A 26025-nucleotide genomic window follows, 5' to 3' on the forward strand; every position below is an offset into this window, starting at 1 on the left:
AATATAGTGCAGAAGATTTCAATTGATCTTGTTTGGCTTCAATATTTGACAAATATCTGCAAAGGATGTGATCATACAAATTGACTAAATGTGCTGAACTGCGGCTGCTTGTTTTCAGATTCGTCCCCAGGAAATGTCAGAGGGCTGTTTCTGGGTGCAGGCAGATGAAAACCAATACGCAAAACCGGAATTACTGGGCAGAGTCGCTGTCACTTTTGGTTCACAAAGAACAGGTCAGACTCCCACTTTATTTACTTTTTAAATAACTCGTTGATTTAGTTTATATTTACACTTTCATTCTGATATTCCACCATCTGCTTCCCAGTCCCAAATTTCTGTCTCCCGCTCAAGTTTTCGAGGTGGTGCCAGGGAGTAACATGGCAGGGTTTCTCAGTCCAACTGAAGTGGCAACACAAGCAATGACATCCTGAATGTGTTGGGCTTGGGTGAATGGATGGATAGATGGATTCGTCGTGACTTATTTCTTAGTTCTGTTAGGTCAAATTTCCTCATCTGCTTAAAGCGTTTTTCTTATTAAAGCTAATTGAGCTAGAATGCTGATGTAATATCGTACTGATCCAGGATGCCCAGCAAAACATTGTTGGGAATGTGCCAACTTCTTCTCAACATCAATATTATTGGTTCCCAGTATGAAATGCACCACAGTTACACCCACTCACATTAGTAAGGTTGGCATGATGTAGAATATTCATGTACAAGGTTGTTGGAATGATTAAAGCTGGAGCAGGAGGTAGCATGAGATGTTATCAGTCTTGTCCTCCTGTGCCTGGTCTATTAGTCCCGTCCCCCCCCTGATGATTTATTCACACGTCTTGTTTTCTTTCTTGTCTTGTCACCGACTCGGCTAGCTTATGCCAATTTGAATTATTCATCCAGGTGTTATCCACCTGTCACAACTCCATGCCGCTCCCTCAACTAGACACCGGTGCACCCCCTTGTTCCCCGGCGCGGCGAGGCGCTGAATAATGGAGGCAATCTAAATGGCAAACAGGTAGACAGTCGCGCAGGTGTTCTCTGGAGAGTACAAAGGAGGGATGTCCTCCCGCAGACGCTAATGTCCCACAGACCGGGCGCAGCACCTTTTTTTTTTTTGCCTTTACAGTAATCACAAGACGCTTCTCATCATTCCGGGGGGTGGAGGAGAAGGGGGGTGGGGGGGGGGACTGCAGACCGCTCATTGCGAGTCCATTTGAGATTTGCAGAGACTGGGATGAAACGGTCTCTCCGCTTGTGCTCCTCCCCGCGTCCCAGCGGAGGAGGTACGTGCGCGACGTGCATGTCGTCTTATTAGCTCAGCCATGTAGTATCATGTTTCATCTCGCTTAAGAGCAGCGGCATCTGGAGCAGCATTAAACATTAAAGCAGTACACAACATGAAGGGCGTTCGCTCAGGTTTTTTCCTTTTTGTTAATCATTCATTTGTTTGCCGTTGTTTGAACCTCTCGCTGTTGTTTTCTAAGAGAATCACAGCCTTTGTGTACATAAGCGGCCCGAGTTGGGATGGGCACGTGGGACCGTCACTGTTGTGTTTCTAGTAGACCTTAACTTAATGCACATAAAAATACCTTTTATTTAAATTTGCATTCTTATCCAAAGTGTGGAAAGAAGGCTGGGATGACACGTTTAACCAGACTTGATATTCATAAATGGTATATCTACATTTTGAGGAATGATCATATTTAACTAAGTACATTAGAGGCACAGCAGCAATATTCTTTATCGCTCTGGGTCGTTTTTTTGGGGGGGGGGCTTTATCTCCTCTCTAAATGAATTGCGTTCAATTTTTTTTCTTTTTAAACTTTTAACAGGTCAGAGCGAACCAAATAAAATGAGACCATACCGAATAATAGGAGTTGATTTCTGTGCTCGTCTCTCAAGTCTCTGAAGTCTCTGCCGGTTTGCTGCTGACCTTTGGTATAAATGGCCTTTCCTAATCAGTAGAGACCAGTGGAACCTTTCAATTAGTGCAGACACAGTGAGGATGTTGCTCTTGATGTTTCTAAGGCTTTGTCTTCAGTATGATGGAGCAATCCCACCGCGCTTTCAGCACCGCAGGGGCATCGGTACATTTTGTACGTGAAAGGGGCTGAAAAAGTAAGCTAGACTTAATACATTTTGTGTTGTTTTATTATGCAAACAATTGTTGTTGTTTTGTTTTTTTTGCCTTTTAACTTTCTTAAAATCCAGAATTTCTACACAGGTAACATTTTCTTTGTCACACCATTTGCCAGGTTCTTTTTTTTTTGTTTTAGTGCAAATGTGTTTTCATCAGTCCGTGTCTTTAACTGACAGATAATCCTTTATTAATGGGTCTACCATCAGAAGTGAGGATCAATTAATTTTGTCTATAATTTGCATGTCCATCAGAAAGTCTGATGATAAAGAAATTGCCCCACAGAAATTCCGATGGTGATTGTTGCGTTGGTTCTATCTAATGGACTAGATGTCCAACCTTTACTACTGCTGGCCATCCAACAATGAGCCCTCTCCACCTGTCTCTCATTCCCCTACATTTTGGATTATTGCTGTTGTATTGTTTCAATGTCAGTTTTGAGATATTCAGGCAAGCCACACAACTTATGTCGCAAACAATAAGAACTAGTTTTCTGCACTGTTTTGTCTTGTGTTTATGCGCTTTAGTGGGGAACTTTAATCAAATGATGCAACACAAATGTCGTTGAAACATACAGGCTTTGTAACATCGTTAGAACTTGTCAACACATGAGTGGTGGGGTGCACTGGGAACAGCAGGTTGGCGAATCCCGGCTGCTCCATGTGCCATGTTGAAATGTCCCTGAGCAAGACACCTGACCCCTAATTGCTCCCCAGGCAAAATGTAAACCATGGGTTATAAAGCAATGTAAGTCGCTTTGGATAAAAGCATCAGCTAAATGACATGTAATGAGTCGGATCAATAATGGATTATGGGTTGTCAAATTTCAGGCATTAAAGAAAACATAGTGGATGTAATATATTTTTAAAAAGTTGCTCTTTGCTTCATCCGCCCAAACAAATCCACCCCCATGTTGAAAGGTGTACCTGTACAGTAGGACCTGCTCGCACATCTGTTTCCTTGGCTGGCAGGAGGCAATAGATCCACGAGTGATTGTGATTAATAACCACGGATTATGAATTTAGCGTAGCCAATGGCGCGTTGAACTCCAAGCTTTAACATGTTCCCATGACATCTGAAGGCTTTAATTGGAGTCTTAGTGCTAAACGTCTCGTGTACGGAGAGTGGAGCTTCATCAAGGAGCTTCCGGAGAGGGACCACAATGTGCCAGGAGCCACAGCGCTATTGTAATTCATTGTATCAAACTGTCTGATGACCCATGTAGGGAGAAGCATTGAAGTGACTTTTTATGGTGGCTTTCCAACAATTGGTGATTTAATACCATCGTCATCTTGGTTGCACTTGAATGGTTGAAATTACATCTGGTAGGAAGTATCCAAACGCGTCAAAGGATTTAAAGTCACTGAGAAAATGGATTTGTTTCACGCTTAAACTCTGAATAGTCTGCTTTTGCCAAGCATTCCAATCATTTTCTACACCTCAAAGACAAATTGGATCCGTACACGGTGGAGTGGGTATGCTAATTCATGCCGTGTCTGTAATATGTCCGAGTTGAGGCTCCGGCCAGTGATGTCTGATATCATTGACCATTAATAACGTTGGAGACTGAAATCACTTAGCACTACTAAAACATGGAGACTGTGTCCATGAAGTGACTTGAGATTCTTGAGATGTCCGTTATCGTTTCATAACAAAGATGCTTTTTACTCTAAACGCAGACTGAAGCTCTATGAACAGCACCCCTGCTTGCTGTTGTCTCTGCCAACAATACAGCGTCTGAAATAATGCCTGCTTCAAATATCACTAACTAGCTCTTCTTCTTTCTCATGTTTGCTCTGTCTCTGTTTCTCCCTTTTGCTTTTTCTTGATCCCATGCTTGCAACTTCTGTTTGGCTGCACGATCTGCCTTCATGTTCGCTCTGGAACAGAAACCAAAGGTTAGTATTTCATTTTTTGCTTTCACCTATTAGCTGCTTTTCTCCCAAATTTCCACTTGTTTCCATACTCAAAGTAGGACCCTATGAACTCCCTATATATGTTTTACAGATTCAGTTGATTTTTTTTTAAACTAATTTTAATTGTATTCCTTTCAGAATACATGCATATTTTGTCGTCAGAATGTGTTCTATATTATATGGTGGTAGCGTCTATGGTGGTATATAGAATTAACAATGAATTCAATATTATACAAAGTTGCACATATTCTTTTCATGACAGAAGGCTCTATAATTCTGTAAAATGTCAAGATAACAATTAAAGTGGCTCCACCGCAAGGAATTAATTGCCTCAATTGACACACTTCATTTACCGTCAACACTCTTGGGACATCCACGTAAACATGGGCACATTTTCCTTTTTAATCCAGATTTCAATTTTAGATACGGTGAGATAAATCCAACAGTTCTTTTTTCATTTAGTAATTAAGAAAACGTAACCCCTTTTGGTATTTGTCCCGACATAATAACCACGTGACCCTATGACATTTGTATTGGGCTGAGTAGAAAAACACTCCACATCCTCAGCCAGTGAGTGCAGGTAAATCGTTTGTCTTTAAACTGTGCAGGGGATCATGTGACCCTTCCCTGATTTTGCTGTTGTCTGAGTGGAGTGCGCTTCCTACACCACTTAAGAAGTGGGCTTTTCACACTGCACAGTCTTCATTACCAGAGCTATCCCGAGCCCCGGGCCATAACTAAGCCCCCCCTCATGGTTAACATGTGGGACACGCTGCTCCTCCACTAGCCGAGGGTTAAATGTCCTCGGACAGACAAGCGACTGCTGGTTACGCCGTGGGATGAGGGCCAGCGAGGCCTGTTGGCGAGGAAGCTTTCTTCGCCTGGGGCCATCCAAAGCCCTACATCAATTTAATTCACCTTGCACTTTCTCCTTTTTTGTTTTTCCTGGTCGTAGTTCAATCAATGTTAGAACTTCTACCGCTTTCCCGGTTTCAAACCTGCGGGTCCGATTCGTCCCGTTAGTTCCATTAGAGAGATTTAAAAGTTCATGTAGTGTTTTTAAGAGTTTCTTTAGCACACGGACAGAGTGTATTCCACATGGTGGTTCAAAGCTGTCTCTCCTTCACATCCTTTGAACGAGGATCTGGCTGACGTTCCGATTTTTTACATGAAACTACTGAATAGCCGATTGTTTCTGTGGCCTCGTCGTAAGCTCTCGGCAGTGAAGTGAAATAAATAGCTTTTGACATTTCTGTTTCTTTCCTTTTCCATTGTCTGGTCATCGTCTCATTGCCTAGGGATTGTGCAACGCCTGGCATTTTTATTTGTTAATGTAACGTAGATTAGGGCTCATGAATGGTTGCTATGGTGCATTTATAACTGGATGATTGATGTTTTTTGTTGAACGTGGAGAAGCTGCTCTGCGGTATTTTCACATGCTTTTCTTCAAGCTCATCTGCTCAAACCGTCAATTACGGCCATAAGACCCTCCTGGGGATGTTTTGTTTGCACTTTTTAAACCTTCGTACCATTTAAACAGTTTTCTAATCAAACCGTACCTAGTCGAACTGCGCTTGACAAATGGCTTTAAATCGTGTCCTTGTCTCAATGAGCTGTAGTGTCTCAAAAATATACAGTTATTGTCTTGGTGATGGGACTGACTTCCTCAAAATGCCACCAATTAGAGTCACTAACATTTGACACAAGGAAAGAAACAAAAAAACGTTTTTAGTTTTTTTGTTTTGCTCCTTACTTTTAAGAGAAAAGAGAGAAACAAATATAGCAAGTCAGTGCTGGGGGAGAATGTGACAGCTCTCGGATCTCTCAGCAGCTACTGGGGTTTCGGCGCTACCCTCCGGAGCAGCTCCTTTTGTGTCATTGTCAATAGATGGAGATAAAACATATATGGCAGGACCTCTGGGTGTTCGCCAAAAAGTGAAAATCACAGAATGTTTAAGAGACGACGGCAGGTCGGGATTGAGCGCTATGTAATGTATGTAAGTCTAAATTGTTTTCTTAAATGTATTTTTCCAACTTACATTTGACTAACAAACCCCAAAAATGTGTGCACGCTAGTATCAATGGTCTTGGTAGAGTTACCTTAATTTATTTCACACCTGGAATGAACAAGCTATTTCTTTCTATCTCTGGGTTCATCGAGAGATGTCCGAGAGATAAATCCATCGTCGTTGTGCTGGGAAAATGAGCACGGAGAGAGCTGCCCTTTCCCGGGACTTCTTTGGCTCACAAATAACATCCAATTAAAGGAAGCTCTCAAAGATCGCAAAATCTGTTTGCCATTTCTCTCCTGGATACAGGCATCAGCTAATAACCCCCCTCTCCTTCAACGTCACGGCAAGAGGAGAGACAGAAAGGCGTTGACACTGAATGGGTGAAATAGTTCTGTGAATATATTTATAGTGGATTTTTGGACTGAAAGAGACTTTGATGTGTACATGCCAGAGATGGGGGACTCGAGTGCGAGACTCTGACTCGAGTGCGACTTAAGTCGCGCACACACAGTGACTTCAGACTCGACCACGGACTCGAGCTCAGAGACGTGTGAGCATCTCTGGTACATGCATATATATACACAGATGTATTTCTGATTGTGTGCAAACATGTATTTAGAGCACAAGCAGTGTTAGCACTTGTAAAAAGACAAAAATCTATGAAATCTAAGTAGTTTAAAATGTTATATATGACCCGCTTAGCTAATAGGATCAAAACACTTCACCTTAAAAGTTTGTTTTACTATTTAGGAATTGGTTACCTGTATCCAATGTTAATGTCTCCACTAGAATGTAAATCGAAACACAAAACATTACATATGATTAAAAGCCTTAAAGGCATGCACTGTGCTGTTGCTGTATTACTAGTAGTAGTAGTACAGCTGATGCTGGGTACTGCACCTATTTCTGTAGTACTGTAGTTATAATTTCTAACTATGTAATATCTCAAAAATTTGACACAAGATTTCCACAAAATGTAATTCCTTAGACAGATCAAATATGTCCTTCAATCTCGCTAAATGCTGAGTTTTGCAGTTCGATTCAAATACGTCTATTGCTAAGATCGTTTCTGATAAGGAAACCCTCAATTTGGTTGTCAAAGAAATGTTGCTAATATACTGTGTGCAGAATGCAGCTCAGCAGTTATGAGTCAGTAATGGATGCCCCCTCCCACAGCTGTGCACTACCTGGCTGAAAATATAGTACTGGGACATTAGATAAAAAGCCGTTATGAGCCCTGAAATATGTGTTGTGTGTCCAGTTACATGGAAACTAGGAAAACTGGTTCCTACACTGTTCTTTTTACATCTCAAGACCAATTATTAAATGTATTCAGGCACTGGGTACAGGGCTGTTGTGCAATGTTACTGTCACATTGTCATCCCAATTCAGCCTTCAACCAATTACTATTGGTGGTTTTTCTTCAACTTTGAGGTTAGTAACTTAACTGTATTAGTTTATTTTCCCTTCGATGACCAACGTCATCGACATTTGTTTCAAAGTGTTCCCAATCGCAGGCAACCGTCAAAACACAACGTAGTTCAGCATGAAAGCCCCAACACAAGCCGACTTTTTGTGAATCATTTATCAGCAGTTAGGGCGTCGGTGTTAACAACTGGTACAGGATGCCAAATGTCCCCCTTTTTTTTATGGCCCTGGTCGTGGCGGTGAGGCTCTCCACATCAATGCAGCCTGTCAAGCAGAAAGTTGAGGCAGGACGAGGCTCTCTGCCCACTGCTCGCATGCTCTCAGAGATAATTAGACAGCCCATGTCCGTGTGGTTATAATGGCCCCGGCTGGAAGCGCCTTTGTGCGTTTGTCAGCTTGCACAAGCCTACTATTTCTGTTTTGTTGGAAGGCGGGCGGGTGGTGGGGGGGGGCCTGGGTGCTGTGTCGGGTGGATGGAGTGTGTCAAGCCGCATGGGTGTCTGAGTGGTCCGGGAGCTCAACGCGACCCCACGGAGTCTCCCACGTGCAGGTCAGTGGCGACAGCTCGTCGAACTCGGACCCTTAATGGAGTGGTGATCATTGGGGGCCCGCGCTCCCCCTCCCTCGAGTTAACCCCCAGACTACCTCTGAATTGGAGCCACTTAATCGGCCACTTGAATTTGAGGTTGGGTGGATTGCTTCGCTGTGGGGTGGGGTGGGTGGGCTTTTGGAATCGGGACGGGACGGCGGGGCCAGCCCAGGGGGCTCGCCGACACCAAAGTGGGGCAGGAAGGATGAAAAAGACGACGCTGTAGAAATAAAATGCCCGTTTTGTCCTGTACTTCGTGCTTGCCGTTTTTTGAGCTAAGGATAGACGTCCTGAGCAGATTGGGTGTAAATGTAAGGGTGTGTGTCGCTGAGGTTACCAGATATAATCAGCTGCTAAAAAGACTTGCGCGGCGTAACCCACCACCCGGAGTATCTGAGGGGAGCAGCAGGGCGCCAGTCTCACACTGTTGTCTCGTTAGTGCTGCTTTGGCCTGGTACATGGCTGTTCACATCAAATGGACTTTCTCACCCAGCCCGTCTCTCCCCTCTCTCTCTCTCTCGACTTTAGCTGTGACATTTTGAAGAACATCATTAGTTCTGTAATGACTTTTCATGCGGCCGCAGAAAATTTGTGCCATTATGAGAGGTATCATGAAATGCATAATCATTAAAGGCTCTTTTCACTCTCGCTGAAGGGTACGGCCTTCTCGCAGTAAACTGATGGCTTTTTGGTTTGTTTTTTTCTTCCTTTTCTTCAAATGTCCAGCTTGCTATTTTTATAAAGCTTCAGTCAAAAGTTTGGACACACCCTCATTCAACTCACTAAGAAGGTGTGTCCAAACTTTTGACTGGCACCAAATATTTTTAAAATAATCGCAGTTCAAACACATCCCGGTAAATCATGGCTCCTGAATACTATACATGTGAGCACTCACTAAAGAAAAGATTAAAAAGGTCACTTTGCCACACACACACACACACACACATTATCTTCTTTTAGCATGGTTGGTTTTTCAGCTTGCATTTTTCTTCTCTGCCGTTTTTTTCCTTTTCTTTCTCTCTTTCACTGCATTCTCTCAAGCATCAGTACCTCACTTTATTCCCAATTTGTGTTTTTATGTTCTCATATCAACAAAGTAATGGGCTGGCTCGTTAAAAACGTATTTCCTTTTGAGATTTTATTTTTCTGCGGTGATTTTTCACCCACACGTGTAGGTTTGTGTTTGGTTTGGGGGGGGGGAGGGGTGCTGCAGGAACGGGCGCAGATTTGTCTCTAACAGCACTGGGAGAGAAACAGGAAAATGCCAAATGACTTTAGACATGGATGATTTGGGCCGCCATCAATCCACTGAACGACTCTGGAGATGTTAGGGTGGGCTTAACAACTGTTCGGATCGGACCGATGTTGTCACACCGCAATATGGAACCGAGTTAATAAAGCCCCATACCTGATATGACAGCGTGGTCCAAAAATACAAATTCTTTGCCACTCACACACACTTGGAGGCCGTCGGTAGCGCTTCGAGAGGCCTTTAGAGGGCACTACGCCACTGAGAATAGAGCAGCGGCTAAATGCATCCCCACAGGCCAGTACCTACTGATTAGACGAAGCTCCTAATGAATCTTTTGATTGCGCGTCAATAATTCCAGTCCATATTCTGGGATTCATTTTTTAATTTTTTTTTTGGAAAGGTGTGAACCTCCGTGTTCTCTCCGTGGGGCACGTCTGTTTTTATGGTGAACAGCAATCAACCGGCGCGCCGTAGTCGTAGAGGCTCACGCCGGAGCAATTCGGCGGGTTAGATTAAGGATGGATCTCGGTTTTGCAGCCGTGGAGAAGTGGAGAAGAGGAGCGAAAAGCCTAATGAAGTCTGTTAATTTGCTGCTATCAGAATGAAAGTCTCAGACTAATTATGGCCCTGGGTCATCTCGTCTGAATCACAGGAAGAGGTGGCCCTCCATGGTCCACTTTGATTAGCTCGCTCACTACACGGCCCCGCACTTCATTACTCTGATCTCGCACTCACTGGTACCCACACGCCTACCAACCCTGAGGGTGGGGTAAGGGGGGGGGGGGGGGGGCGCATGTTTGGTGCAAGCGGCCTCGTGGACTCTGGGAGCCTCCCGCGCTTCATGTCGGGGGCCGACTGAAGTTCCGGACTTTGCTGGATCAGAACCGCGTGGCGAGTCAACAGGCGGCTTTGACTGTTCGCACCCCCCCCCCCCCCCCCCTCCCCTCCACCACCCCACCCTCTGTTGACTGTGGAGTTGACAGATGTGTCGGAACGGTGGATTTGTTCACTTGCTGCAGACAGCCCCCCCCCTGTGCATCAGCTGTCTTGCAGTGGATTTAGCTTGAGGCGGTGATGGTGCGTGTGTGCCTGCGTGTTTGCAGATTGGATGGCGAGCCCCCCGTATTATCCTTGCTACAGAAACTACCCTAATAGCAGTGATTTAAACTTTACCTGCATGACTGCCTTGATTGGCCGTTGGAAACACCACAGTAATTTAATTACCCTTTTCAGGAGCCCTGCCCTGTCAACTTGCGCCCCCCTCGCCACGCGCTTGTGTATCTGCTTTCTGGGAGGGGAGACGACGGGTTCACCACAACATGCCATGAGTAACGCGGCCTCATCAGGGGAAAAGTCAGCGGAGAGTGCGATACCTCCACAGGAAGTCGGATCGTTGGATAAATATTGTATTCGTCCGTACATGAACACACAAACACACAGTGTCTCGTCTCTCACTCAGACCGCTCTGAAGTCACCTAATGTCTTCGATTGTAGTGTTTATTGGGTGCGTGGTTGTTGTTTTTTTTCTCATGATATCAATGTCAGGATTTAGTGCGCGTGTGTGCGTGCATGTGTGTGTGTGACTGAGAGAATGCAGTTCCAGTAAAGCGTTTTCACTGATTAGAATTCCAGCCTGATAAGATGAAGTGCCAGCAGAAGGCTGGGGAGGAGGAGGAGGAGGAGGAGGAGGGTTTTTTTGTGGGGGGGGGGGGGTTTAGGTGTTACTTGCTCGTCTCTGAGGCCTGCCTGTCATGTACAGCATCAGTCATGCTCTTTCACAGCAGTTTTATTTCATCCACCACTCCCTTTAGTGCTTTGAAAGCACAATTCGCTGATACCGCCTCGTGGGAAGTGCTGCTGTTTGGGAGGGGGTTGGATGAGGAGGGTGGGGGGGGGGCATATGCGCGCCATGTTTCACATTGCCTTAATTTTGTCAGGCGGCAGAGATCAGATCAAAACCATTCAGTGTGAATTATTTCGCTTTAGAGGATAACTTTAAAATTTCTACTTGACACCATTTTTTGTTTTCTCAAGAAAGTGACTAAGGCGTTCCTCCTCTATTACACCCAAGACTCTTTGTTCGGTTTGTTCTTTTTCCCCAGCTCAGCCAAAGACACAAATTGACACATTTATTTCCCCCCTCCCCCCGCCTGCGTCCTCCTCTTCGTCCTCCGCCACTTGAAAGGGCTCAGCCGCCCCGTGTTTGCTGCGGCGGAGCAGAACGAGCCTTTCGACTGGAGGAGATGGCTGTGTGTCGCTGCTCTCTCCCCCGTCTGGTGATGGCGCCCCGCCCTTTCCCCTCCCCGCGGCGTCTCATCCCAACGTCTCATGATAACTGTGGTTCCAGTCGACGGCTCCTCTTTTTTCTTTTTTCTCCGATTCTTTGCTGCCTGCTTTGTCACTTCAAACTGGTACAACTTTCCTTTTTTTTCCCCCCCCTCTTCCCCTCGGTGTGTCATCTTGTCACACACACACCTACGCTGCGTCCCCCGACTTTCTTCCCTGCTTTTGCGCCGACCTGAGCGCCGCGACTCGGACTCCCCACGGCGGCGCTCTCACAAGTGTATTCTTATCTTCCTGGGCGATGCCGCGATCCGATATCTACAACAGTCGCTGCGCCGTCTGATTGATTTAACCAGTGACCTCTGATCCTCGCCCCCCCCCCCCACCCCCCCGCTACCACCCCACCGCGGGACATTTTAATTGGCCGAGGTATAATGAGCAGGTTTCCCTGAAGAACCACGGTTTTAAGGCCAAAGAGATTGGGGGGCGATGCTGGGAGGGGGCGATCTAATTAGCTGATTTAACTGATAACACCTGAGGCAGAGAGTATCTGCGTGTGTCTGTGTGTGCAACGTTGTGTCTTATCACTACCTCCCGTGCAATGGAGATGGATGGAGCCCCTGCAGTAATATGTGAGACTGATTCATGGATTATACGACCCAGCCAAGTATGTTTATATGCACTGCAACAAGGTGCTTAATGCGCTGCTGCCGTGTGCTTCCTTGTGAGTCTGAGAAAGTGTAGGTGGAATAAATGAGATTCTGTGAAGCTATAAGTTATGATGAGGAGATCAATACGACATCTTAATGCAGTAAGCAGGAGGCTTTGGAGGGTCGGCTCCTTATGTTGCATCCTAATACCCAATAACATCAAATGCAAGATTATACTCCCGTAAGAATAAATACTTGATTTATTTGTGCAGATAAATGGTGACAACTTTATATTTTTCTGTGTGGTTCTTATTTATGAGTTTATAATTGGATGTGCTTTCCTGTATTTATTGTCACTCTCGAGGCTGTGCTGATCTGCGCTCAATAGACAATCTAAAGTAAAGTGCCTTGCATCATCACTTGTTCAACATATTTACTCAAGTAGGTGGAGGGCTGCAGAAATGAGAAGGGCCTCTATTGAATTGGCAGATGATGCAAAGTGACAGCCGTCCTTCATGCCTGTTTAGAGCAGCTTGTTTATTCAGTCAGTCTGGCTCGTTTTGTACCGGCCATTTAAAAAAGTAAACCTCATTTTTTCTGTTAGTGACACAAAAGGGTGGAAACTGGTTTAACTTACACTATACCCTATTTTGTTCAAATGCTTGAGTGCTTGAGTCCCAGATTACAGTAATTTAGATATGATAAATCTTGTATTGCTGCTTTGCCGTGAAAGACTGTATTTCGTTTTTTCGAAGCATTTGCCCACATTTGTGCCTGACATCTTTGCAAACATTTATAAGGAGATGAATTCATTTTCACAATTATCCCAAAGGAGACTTATTCAATGTTATGTCAGAATCACTAAGCTAGTGCATTTACAATTAATTGACATTAATGGATCTAAGTAAAAATGATCATATCATATCAGTTCCTGACCAGTTGAAAATGTGCCACGCACATCTGCTTGTTAGCTTTCTAATCACAAAGACAGCTAGATCTGGACCAAAAATAATTGGTGTTTTTCTGCATTTATTTGATCTACGGTTAATCACCCCCTCTAACTTGCTGTCCGTTGCTCATATCCGACCTTTTCTCTCATTGACTGTTTCTGGCTAGCGTGTGTGCTTCACGCTGCGGTGGGCATGGCGCGGTCTTGTGAAAAATGCATTCTCATCTCTTCGTTCTCCCCCGTGTTCCCTCTCCCGGTTGTGCACATTTCCCGTTGTCCTCCTTGTTTGTTCTTTTCCCCTCTCTCACGCATTGAAAGACTGTGAGGAGAGTGCACCAACAGAGGAGCCACGTAAGTTGAAGGATAGCTCGGTGTGTGTGTGTGGGTGTGCGCTTCTGTGCGTGTGGTGGTCTGTGCTGTGAGTGTGCATGCTTGTGGACATGCTTACATTCTTTTTCCGCCGGAGCTCCCAGCGTACCTCTTTACTTTTTAATTAGATACAGGATCCCTGACAGAAGAAGACCAAGCCCATGTGGAACAGTAGAAATACCTTTCCTGTGGATTAACCCCTCTCCTCTCGCCATACACACCATAATTACAGTGCCAGGCAATTACCCAGCGTGCTCCTGGGATACACATTTTGTACTCTTAATCTGGTGTCTTAAATAATTAAAAACCAACCACGAAACTCTGTGGTTTGAGATGGATTTTTGTGTGTGTGTGCGGTTTGTTGCTGTTTTTTAAAGCGGACCTCTCCTGTCTACCGACTGCACACAAGGGCCCACCCACCTGGCTCCGTGTGACCCGGAACGGATTTACCCTCACCTATAACCTGATTACTTTCCCTGCAACATTGTGTTTACCGAGGAGCCGCGCCTCACCATACCGTACTCCGTCAGTGGTGTGATCACGGCACTTTCCCATAATCCCTTTCTCCACGCTGCTCTCGCGGCGAGTCATGGCAGTCTGTGTTGTTAATCGTATGAGATATGTAAACACACAAACAAAGGGAAATGAGGCATAAATATTGCTTGTGGTTCATTTTAAACATTTGAGCATCTGTGAAATGACTGCATAATTTAACTAGATAGATAAATAAAAAGAAACTGGGAAATTACTGCAGTCCAGCCACTGTCGCCCCGTCCCCATGTTGTACCTGGACCCTGGAAGAAAGATATGCAAATATCTCTCTGTCTACAACTGTGTATCAGCAGTGCACTGAAGTGCATGCATCTGTGTGAGCATAACCTTCATGTGCTGATAATAATTGAGTGTTTCTGTCTTCATCAGCCAAAAAAGAAGAAGAGGATCTGGAGGATAAGAAATCTATAAAAAAGAGAATCAAAGAGCTCAAGGTGCTCGATCCCAAGATTGCACAGAATCTGTGTAAGTGTTGGTTTCCTCTCGGCTCTCACTAAACACTTTTCCCTCACTCTTTTCTTTCTTTCAGCTTAAGTCATCTTCAGTATCCCTCATATGTTCCTTTCCAGTTTATAAAGTGACACCCATAGGAGACTTTTGGCAGGGAATGAATTTTACCCTTCCTGGTCGCTATAGCAATTAAAGCGAGACAATACTTGGCCATTGCTACCTGTGACTGATGTCTTCTAAAACCGAGCTAATTATCAAAGCTAAGCACCCATTGAGGAGGAGGAGGAGGAGGAGGAGGAGGGGGAGGTAAAATGCTCCCACACACTTTCTGTCTTAAAATGACCGTTTTTAAAAGCACACGGCATTAATGGGGATCCAGCTGATCTCTTAAGCACTCCCGGATTTTAGCACCTCATTGGCTTATATCAAGGGGAGCTGTGACCTTTGTTTCATGTATTAAAAGAAAATGAGACTAATCAGCCCAGAAACGGTGATAAATCACGCAGCGGAAATTATAGAGCAGGAACGAGAAAAAAGAAAAAGACAAACCGAGTAGGCGCTTAATGCCACCATAGGCGGTAAAGAGTCTAAAAGCTTTGATTTGAGTCTGAGAAATAAGTATATATGTGGGATTGTAATGCTGGTGCAAATATATTGGATGTAACTGGTAAGAATTCAATTTTAGCACGAGTTACACTGCTCATTTATTCCACATTTAGACTCGTGTTAACAGGAAAAAAAGACCAGGTACACAGTCAGATCGCCCCTGAATGAATGCAAAAAGTGTTTTTCATTTTGCATAGTTTGAAGAGTGGTGCCTCCGGACTAGTGTTGTATCACATACTGATCAACGAGTATTTTGTGTCAACATAATTCATGTTGCAATTAAACATAATGAAGTATTGTAATGTTTTATTTTGATTCATTTATTTAATTTTGTTTAAAATGAGATACCTTGAAGTTTTTGTTTTTTATTAAAACTAGACATCCGTTCTTTGCTTTGTTTGCGTTTCATTTATTATCTAAAGAAATTGTTTTTAACCCCTCCCCTTTTCTTCACCGAGACAAAAAATGGATCGAAACCGTGACTAATCCAAATTGAACAGTGAGGTTTGTGTGACTAAGGACACATCCTTGGTTACTTCTAAAAACAATGGTTTTAATGCAATGGTGGCGCATGGAGTAGTGTGATGCGCTGGGAGCCACAAGGTTGGTGGTTCTAATCCCGGCTGCCCCATGTCCATGTCGATGTGTCCCTGAGCAAGACACCAAAACCCAGGCAAAAAAACAAAAAACGCATGGGTTACGATGGAATGTAAGTTTGCTTTGGATAAAAGCGTCAGCTAAATGACATTTAATGTAATGCTCATTTAAGTCTAAATTTCTCAATATGCTATTTATTACCTAATCTTATAATGTTATCTACACAGTACCTTTTAACCTTCAAAGCCTTGCATCAGATGGCACCTCTGGCTACACTAATGACTTATCCTGACGAGGCATTTGCATTCATTCCCTCGTAGTACCACGTGGTTGATGACCTCATGCTCGCTAAACCACTTTTTATAGAGCAGTTTGATATCTGTGCGACTGCACAAACTGATGAATATTACCCCACATCATGTCCTTCATGAGTCCTTGAGCTTTTTCTTATTTTTTGTTTCACACCATTGGTTTTGTTTATTAATTTATTCATGATTTATTATTATTGTTATAATATTAGAATAATAGCTGTAATTGCTGTGAATTTTTTGTTTTTCTTTTCAGCCATCTTCCTGGGTTCCTTCCGCATTCCTTACCAGGAAATTCGTCGGATGATAGTGGAGGTTGATGAGGAGCAGCTCACTGAACCCATGATCCAGGTAGTCCAACGTTTGAGTACAGTTGTAAAATGTAGAACTTCATTGATTTTTATATTGATTAGTAGATTCACTTCTGGTAATGCCCACCTGTGAGAGTGTTTAATAAAAAAATAAATGAAAAGGAATAAAAAAGTACGTAAGAACAGATAAGCCAAATTGTGGGATGAAGCTTTTTTGCAAGATGGCACAGAAATAGCTTAACAGTAGTCCCAATAGAATGGCTGTTTCAGATGTTTTAAGCCCTGGACGAAAATTACCACACAACCAAACGTCTCCACCCCGACCCAACCGGAGAGCAGACCTTTGGTTACAAAGAGGAGTGTAAGGGCCGAGAAGGTTGACAGCGTAGCACTAGTCAAATAAGCGATGTCTCCTTAGAATCCTTTGCAGGGATACAGGTAGCTGCTGCTGCAGAAGTTTTACCCCAGTTGCTGAGATGGTTGATTTTGGGGTTTTAGATGAATCAACTGTGATCGCTCAGGGTAGGTGTGGGTGAGCTGAATTTAAATGCAACAAACCTCCCGATATAGACTTGAAATAATTCATTTAGTCAATAATTGTGAATCGAAATACACAATTAGTAAAGTCATATTTTATTAAAAGTGAGTAATAAAAGTGGTGGTATTTCGTTTTTACTCCACACATCGGAAACTGATTTTTAACCCATTTTGAATGCAGAAGACAGACATATTTGTCTCACAGTGACAGTTTTTGGTGGAGATCGCTTTCAAATTCAGAGAATGCGATGCAATCAACATGTTTAAATAATTTAACATTTTTTCCTTTTGGCTGTCTATAAAACCACTTTCGCTTTCAATTGTCTACATGGCCCCAAGTCTTCCATTTCATAGTAAAATCCATTTTATTGCTGTTGAGAACTTTATTCTCACTGAAACTCGTCAACAGGGCTGACAGGGACTAGACCACACAGCAGTAGGTTTGATTTCCCAAACAAGCCCAGTATAAAGAGCGGTAGTCCCGGGGCTCTATCTAAATTAAATTCAAAGAAAAACACCACACGGACTGAGGGAAACACCATCCCTGCTGAGAGCCAGATTTAGCCGATCCCCTGAAGGCAAACAGCTTCATTCTCAGTCACTTTAAATCATTATATAAATCCTATACATGGTAAATAAATTGTAACTGTGAAAATGAGAATATACAACGCCATACTAACTGTAAGAAATATTTAAGGAAATGCATGCTTGCTTTTTGTTTCTGCTTGTCTCCATTTTGCTTCTGACTCGGTTTCTTCCTCTCTCTTCTTTGTAGAACCTTGTGAATCACCTACCGGAGCAGGAGCAGCTCAACGCCCTGGCCAAGTATAAAAATGATTATGCCAATTTGTCAGAGCCGGAGCAGTTTGGGATTGTGGTAAGTACAGGTGCGCGCACACACACACACACACACACACTCAAACAAGTCATGACTCTCCACCAGCTGTTGACACAAGGATAAAATTTATATATTCTCAAGTTGTTTTCCAAAATGCCAACAATGAATGTGGTTTAACAGATAATAATCTGCATTGTTTTCTTAACTGGTTTACTACTGTATAGATTTCATAGAAATGTAAATTATCTCTGCATTTGCATTGCATCTCTCCCCTTCTTTCTCTCCTACACTGAAACACGCATACACAAGCGGAGCACTTTCATATGAATATCCTAAATCCAAATCCATGGCTTCTTAAAATTCAATCTTTTTAAGCCCTAGGAGGAATGACGGGACACCTGTAGACTCGAGCACTAATTTATGCACAATAAAGAGCACCACTGCTGTCTAATTATGTCAGCATCGTTTTCTTAAAGACATTTCAAAGGAGCTTTATTCAGATTTATGCATGAGGAGTGTTGAGCTTTTTGTGCTTCTGCATGGCGACCTTGGTACTGACATAACATCGAATAAACTTCTTTTTTTTGCCCACCTCTTTAGTAAACACTCATGAAAGGCAATCTTACCACCCAGTGAACATGCAGGGACTGGGTGGTTGATGGTGTGTGGGGGGTAGAGCATGCTCAGCTGTTGTGTATGGTTCATCAGGGAAACATAGAACAAAGAGGAGCCTGTTTGTATAATAGTGTTTCACTTCTGTGCCTGCGTGGGCTCAAGGAGGCCTGTGTGCTTTCACCTATCTAAAATGCTCCGGTTCAAAGGGAATTTTTAATTTACCAGTGTGCCAACACAAGCGTTTTATACACTCACCGGCCACTTTATTAGGTACACCTGTCCAACTGCTCGTTAACACTTAATTTCTAAGCAGCCAATCACATGGCGGCAACTCGGTGCATTTAGGCATGTAGACATTGTCAGGACAATCTCCTGCAGTTCAAACCGAGCATCAGTATGGGGAAGAAAGGTGATTTGAGTGACTTTGAACGTGGCATGATTGTTGGTGCCAGAAGGGCTGGTCTGAGTATTTCAGAAACTGCTAATCTACTGGGATTTTCACGCACAACCATCTCTAGGGTTTACAGAGAATGGTCCGAAAAAGAAAAAACATCCAGTGAGCGGCAGTTCTGTGGGCGGAAATGCCTTGTTGATGCCAGAGGTCAGAGGAGAATGGCCAGACTGGTTCGAGCTGATAGAAGGGCAACAGTGACTCAAATAACCACCCGTTACAACTAAGGTGGGCATAAGAGCATCTCTGAACGCACAGTACGTCGAACTTTGAGGCAGATGGGCTACAGCAGCAGAAGACCACACCGGGTGCCACTCCTTTCAGCTAAGAACAGGAAACTGAGGCTACAATTTGCACAAGCTCATCGAAATTGGACAATAGAAGATTGGAAAAACGTTGCCTGGTCTGATGAGTCTCGATTTCTGCTGCGACATTCGGATGGTAGGGTCAGAATTTGTCGTCTACAACATGAAAGCATGGATCCATCCTGCCTTGTATCAACGGTTCAGGCTGGTGGTGGTGGTGTCATGGTGTGGGGAATATTTTCTTGGCACTCTTTGGGCCCCTTGGTACCAATTGAGCATCGTTGCAACGCCACAGCCTACCTGAGTATTGTTGCTGACCATGTCCATCCCTTTATGACCACAATGTACCCAACTTCTGATGGCTACTTTCAGCAGGATAAAGCGCCATGTCATAAAGCTGGAATCATCTCAGACTGGTTTCTTGAACATGACAATGAGTTCGCTGTACTCAAATGGCCTCCACAATCACCAGATCTCAATCCAATAGAGCATCTTTGGGATGTGGTGGAACGGGAGATTCGCATCATGGATGTGCAGCCGACAAATCTGCGGCAACTGTGTGATGCCATCATGTCAATATGGACCAAACTCCCTGAGGAATGCTTCCAGCACCTTGTTGAATCTATGCCACGAAGAATTGAGGCAGTTCTGAAGGCAAAAGGGGGTCCAACCCGTTACTTGCATGGGGTACCTAATTAAGTGGCCGGTGAGTGTATATTTGTTCATTCTGTGGCACGTCGGCCACGCTCATGCTTGATTTGATCTTTGGATGGATCTGATTTGATTGTTTTGTTATTTGGTGCGGCTGTTTTTGTAAATGACTAAGTTTGAGTTATGTGTGAAAAAGAAAAAGGAAGACCTAGTCAAGCGGTAGCTGTAAAAGCTGCATGTTAGTTGTGGTTGATGACTTCCAAAGATCATTTCATCCCCTGATATATAAGGACATGCACTGTTTAACATCATGCACGTCCTGCTGTCACAGACCTTATTAGGGGCACCACTTTGAATCAAAGTCTTACATTTAGGATTTTAATTTTAAATCTTCCTACAATAATCATTGATTATACATTGCGGAATTTCACTCTTTTAGAGTCCAATATCAGATGATCAGAAGAACACTGTTTTTCCCTCACCATCACACCTCATTGTATTCTGACTGCAACCCACCAGGCATTCTATATATTCTATAACTTCTTCTTCATAGTCAATTTTGCTATACCCGACTGCTTCACGGCTGAACACATTCACTTCTCTGGCTTTCTTCCTCAGATTTTCTTTCCTCTCATCTACGATGTCCACATCACGTCGGTTATCCCATCTCCGCGCTCCATTACAGCTCAATTTTTGGTTTCTAAAAACCTTGCTACTTCTTAATTTTGTCATATTCTTCATGGCCTGTGCTTTCTTCTTTTCTACACACACACACACACACACACACACACACACACACACAAATGCATACTGAATCTCACTTTCACTCACTGACTGAAATAGTCATTTGATAACATTACAGTAGCTATAATTAAACCCTTGATGGAGGACATCAAACCCGCGTAGCCAGCTGTTGTGTGAGGCAGACAATCGGAACCTGCGCCCCACCCCCCTCCACCACACATACACATCACTGTTGTGGCCAGGCCCTGGGCCCAATGCAATATTTTCCAATTTTCTCTAATTGTGTGAGAGTGGTAATCCAAGGCAGCCTATTGTATATTCCACCCCCTCTGCTGCCTGCCCTATATGGACACTCACTCGACAATTAACTTACCAGACCTAGGTCCCAAATCAATTCAGTGCCAGCACCTATTACTACTGCCTAGCAACACTTTCCAGCATGCTGGCTGCGTAGATGTCTTTTAGATTAGATCGGCTGTACGTGAGGCCGGGCCTAATGTTTGATTGTAGTTATTTTAAGTTTGACTATGTTCCGTGACTTTGTTCTCTCCTTGACACAATTCACTCGGCTCTCACTTTGTTCATCTCCCGCTTTATCGTCTTTTATTCTACCACACTCCTTTTAACAAATCACTCTCTTCTCCGTCGTGCCTCCATCACCCCCCCTCCCCCACTCCCTTCCAGATGAGCGGTGTGAAGCGGCTGCGTCCTCGCCTCAGCCACGTCCTCTTTCGGCTGCAGTTTGAGGAGCAGGTCAACAACCTGCGTCCAGATATCCTGGCGGTAAACGCCGCCTGCGATGAGGTCAGGAAGAGCCGCGCCTTCGGCCGCATGCTGGAGCTGGTGCTGCTGCTGGGGAACTACATGAACGCCGGCTCCCGGAATGCCCAGTCATACGGCTTCGACCTCAGTTCCCTCTGCAAGGTGAGGGGTTTGCGATGCTGACCGTACCGTCCACGTTCACAGTGTGCGGCCCTTTATTAATAAGGGTTCCAATATGAGTGATGCGTTCTATAGATTTTACGCAGCTTTGTTTGTAGAAGATCGTAGCAGCAACATAAATTGAATACAAAAAAGAACATAATGAGTGAACTTTTTTCTGAAGGAAACCTGCCAGATTCTTCTCCTTTTATTCCAGTGTAGCTGAATGTTTCAGACATTCTTCGCCTCCATGTGTATTCTAGTTAGGCTTTTTTCTCTTTCTTTCATGTTACCTTAGCTTTGATTAGACATGTTGGAAACTCTCCCACCTAAATGTACAGCCCAACAAGACGCTTCTTGTTTCCATGTACTGCCATCCATCAAAGCAGCCAAACCCGGAGAGTACTTCTTGCATTCTCCGGCTCCGAAGAGATAACCGAGGCAACAGCCAGTGTCCCCTTTTTGAAAAAGTCTTTGCTCCCGAAAGGTCTCCCCATGCTTTGTGGGTCAGCGACGCAGCAACCAGCTGCACCTCTGGGTTTTAAATGGCACGAGGACAGAGGAGTAAGCTTCCCTTTATGATAGTGCTGTTGTGAACAGCGTGTAAGCCTGAAGTATAGAGGCTCCTCCAGTGGTTACATTACAGCGCCCGTTTCCACAGTAACGACCACGGCGGCCATTCGTCACTGCCTCCCCCTCTGCCCTGTTAGACTCGGGGAAGTCGTGCTGATGGATGGGTTTTCATTAGCGTGGTCACTTGTCAACTAATTTAAGTCTATGAAGGGGTATGTTTTGCGTTCATAACATTTGCAGCGCTGCGTCTACTTGCTTATCTTCACGCCACCATGTTGCGGACCAACGTGTTGATGTCGCAGGCAGGATATAAAGAGAGACATCACACCCCCCCCCCCCCGTCCTGAGTTAGACAACTTAATTCCACGGCACAGGAAAATTGCACCCGGCCCTACTGGAAAAATGTAAATGTTTACATTGTCATCATTGATTACCATCCATCGAAATTCAGAGAGGGACCTTTTGTGAACAAGCACTTTTAAAAGAGAATTGCAAAGCAGAAATGAAAAGAGAGATGAGAATGTTTGATTAGAGGAGATAATACAAACATGATTAAACCCAGCAGGGCTGAGTGTGCTGCTGTCTACCAATAGATCACATAGAGTGATACACAGCAACGCACTCCACAGGAGGGATGTTTGCCGGGGATACTGAGAGACGTCCTGGAATTAGACTGTGAGAGAGTGATGATGGAAATTTATCAGAAAGTAAAAAAATTGTGTGCTGGGGAGGGAGGAGAGATCATCACATTGTGCATATGTGTGCTGCTTGAATAGAAGACATGAAATCATCTGTGGTTCTGTCAACACGAATAGAGCCACAAAGAGGACGTTGAGCATCTGAATGCAGCACACGTAGCATCCTGTTGATGTGGTTAATAAACAAAAAATGTCTACAGCGTAGAAATACTAAGTTACACTGTGAATGTTCTTTTAGTGAAGAAATAAAGTAGGTTCTGAAATCAAATACGATTTGTTTTGTCCAATGATTGCGCCTAGTTTAGGCTTAATTGGACAAAATATCAGTCTGGTGAGGTGGTGACCTAATTGCAAAACAGCCAATCAAACTGCAAGCAGCAGAAATGTCATCAAATGTCATCGTTGGCAGAGCAAACAAACTACCTCCACCTTCGCTTTGCTTTTATCTAATCTATTTACTGTAAATCTCTATTAATCTGACTGCACAGCCGCACATTAAACTGCAAATGTCACTTTGGTCCAGGTAGAGGCTGGTGGTGTCCTTAGCCGTCGATACCGACATCAACTTGCCGTCTGCGGGCTACCGCCCGAGTTTGTTTACTTTGTCTCTTGTTGCCGACGGCGCTGTGGCAGCCTGCCTGCTGCTGGCACTCAAACACACGCACACACTCAAACACACGCGCGCACACACACACACAGAGAGCCTTCCTCGGCCTGTATGATTAAGGTAAAACCTGGGACATTTAAGGGAAATCCAAATCCAACTACGTAGTGCCAAATGTGTAATAACCCTGCCCCAACTTAGATCTTTTCATTTGTTATTACCCAGTACGACTAATGGAACAAAAATGCATCTTTTATCATTATAAGTCTTTGTCTGTAACTTTGTTCATATGTTTTACAACAGCTAAAGGACACGAAGTCAGCGGACCAAAAGACCACGTTACTGCACTTCCTGGCACAAGTATGCGAGGAGGAATTTCCAGATGTGATCAAGTTTGTTGACGACCTGAAGCATGTGGACCGATCGAGTAGAGGTAACGTTGATTATTGGCCCTCTGCACAAAAATCCTCAAAGGGGAATTTCCTTGGTTTAGGGACTCTTGGGCGTCTTTTGATGGCAGCCATTAAGGGCCATCATCTGACATAAAAACTAGGGATGGCATGAACATTTACAGGGTTTTTCAGGATGAGAAAGGTCAGCCTAATGGAACAGTAATGAGCTGTGTGGGCTGTCTAGTTAAATAAGCTGCTGATTGCACTCACCTTTGCTGCGTTAATGTTGCGTAATATAAAGTCAGTTAACTATTACTCTGAGATCCATCCAGCTCCAGATCACCATGCAGTGTTAACCTTAAAAACAACTTTTTTTTTCTGATTTTAAATTTGATAATTCCTTGTTTTGACTGCATTTGAATGGAGCTTAATGTATAAAACAAAATGTCCACATTTGACGGAAATAGAGCACACTCTCCTTGCGTTTCATAACTTTCTACTTGTGTAGCTCCCTGGGGATTGTTCTGGGATTAGATGCGTGTTGATTCAGTAAACACGCATTGTACTTCACCAGTTTAGCGTTTGATCTATGCTACACTCCGCTCGTCTCCACCTCTGTGTCGCCGCTCGCATTAATCTTTTGCTGTTACACGTTTGCCGGAGTTACGGCTTCATTTTTCAAGAGAATACTTCGACTGCTCAGATGAAAAGCAATAGCCTGTTTGAATGTAGTTTAAGATCCTGCGTTGCCATGACGCATATCGATCTTTTGGATTTCACGTACGCACGCGCACACACAGCAAAAAAGTGACATACAGCGGTATCCAGACCAAGGAAAAGGACGCAGGCAAGCACGGATGGGCTGGGCGGTCAGAGGAGACACGGCCACACTGTTTATATTGCCATAGGCAACTGTCAGGTGGAAGTAGTGAGTGCTGCTCTGTGTGTGTGTGTGTTCGTGTGGAACTATACGTGCGGCCATATTCCAGGTGTGACAGTCACAGCGTGTGCCTTGTTGCTCGAGAGGGGATTTTTACCCACGCTGCCAAGCAGGAGAAGACTAAGGAAAGGGCAAGCAGGAGAAAACAGAACCAGGATGAAATGTGGCTTTAATGTGCGGACTCTTCCTCAAAAATCTCCCTCCAAGGTTTTGCCGGCGCTTTCGTAATCTGCGGATAACGATGCTCCTGTTGAGTGTTTCATTTCGTTCCCCCGGCTGCGCTGCCGCGCCACGAGCCCTCGGCCAGAGACTTACGAGTACAAGGGCGAGATCAATTGAAGGCACAATCCTTGGATCTCTCTTCAAGCTTTGAGCATCGTCCACCTCCTCACCTCGTGGGCCTCAAACCGACCGCATTTGCATCCGAAAAGATGCAGTGTTGTCTCTCCCCGTCACTGTCTTTCCCCGTGCATTACGAGATGCAAGCACAAAGTGTCTCATCTCCCCGTATCGAGTATTCAGACACACAAATTGCATTTTGTCAATTGCAAACCATGCCCTGGAGTGGCTTCTTTTTCATCAGGCCTGACAGACGTTCGGGAGGCCCGAAGAAGCACTAAAAGGCTGTGTTGCATTCATACACACTAACCAAAGGATTTACTTGAGCATGAAACAAGGGGAGAGGAAGCAGTAATGATTTGCGCTTTTAGTTTGCAAAAGCTGCTGCCTTTTGTCTCTGTGTGTGTGTGTGTGTGTGTGTGTGTGTGTGTGTGTGTGTGTGATGCAGCCTTCGTTTTTCCCCCATCGCCAGTCACGTCTCTCGTGGAAGCAAAACTGCAGCTTAGTTCAGGGTTTCCTTTGTGTCTGCTTCTTTCTGCCCCTCTCTCGTCTTTTCAGCACGCCAGTCATTATTTCCCCTGACATGGGAAAGCAGTCTCTCTCTCTCTCTCTTCCCCCCGCGCTCCGTGTATCTGATTATTTCTCTCAATATCCGTCTGTATTTTGTGTGTGTCTGTCTGTTTTTTGGTCTACTAATCCCGTTTCTCTCCTGTATTTTTTTTTTTTGGCGAAGCACTCACTCATACGCGCACGCCCGACACACAGCTGTCAGATTTTGAGCAATTAGGGCGGTTTGTTTATGCGGTGCTTCCTGCCGAGGATGATGTTCGAAATCAGACAAATACAGAGCCATATTAATGTGCTCAATCAGGCTTCTTCAGCTCGTAGATCTTCAAGCACTACCTCTCGGGCAGCAAAATTCCTATTGGGAAGCTAGATAGACCTGTCGGCATACGTTTGGGTTACACAAGGATGGGGAGGCTGGCGGCCCCCGAGGGGTCATCAGGGAGG

The 26025-nt window shown here is 44.3% G+C and overlaps 1 protein-coding gene across 3 annotated transcripts in view; it reads left to right on the forward strand.

Moving 5' to 3' along the window:
• Positions 1-26025, forward strand: part of LOC119195830 (protein diaphanous homolog 3-like) — a 127295-nt gene that overhangs the window by 38035 nt on the left and 63235 nt on the right. For all 3 annotated transcript variants that reach the window (XM_062561718.1, XM_062561717.1, XM_037451119.2), the window contains 6 exons: positions 119-233; positions 14504-14599; positions 16352-16446; positions 17719-17820; positions 21232-21471; positions 23647-23776. In XM_062561718.1, coding sequence (XP_062417702.1) covers positions 119-233; positions 14504-14599; positions 16352-16446; positions 17719-17820; positions 21232-21471; positions 23647-23776 — 778 coding nt within the window. The remainder of the gene's footprint in view (positions 1-118; positions 234-14503; positions 14600-16351; positions 16447-17718; positions 17821-21231; positions 21472-23646; positions 23777-26025) is intronic.

This window comes from Pungitius pungitius, chromosome 4 (assembly GCF_949316345.1).
Source record: "Pungitius pungitius chromosome 4, fPunPun2.1, whole genome shotgun sequence".
Lineage (NCBI taxonomy): Eukaryota > Metazoa > Chordata > Actinopteri > Perciformes > Gasterosteidae > Pungitius > Pungitius pungitius.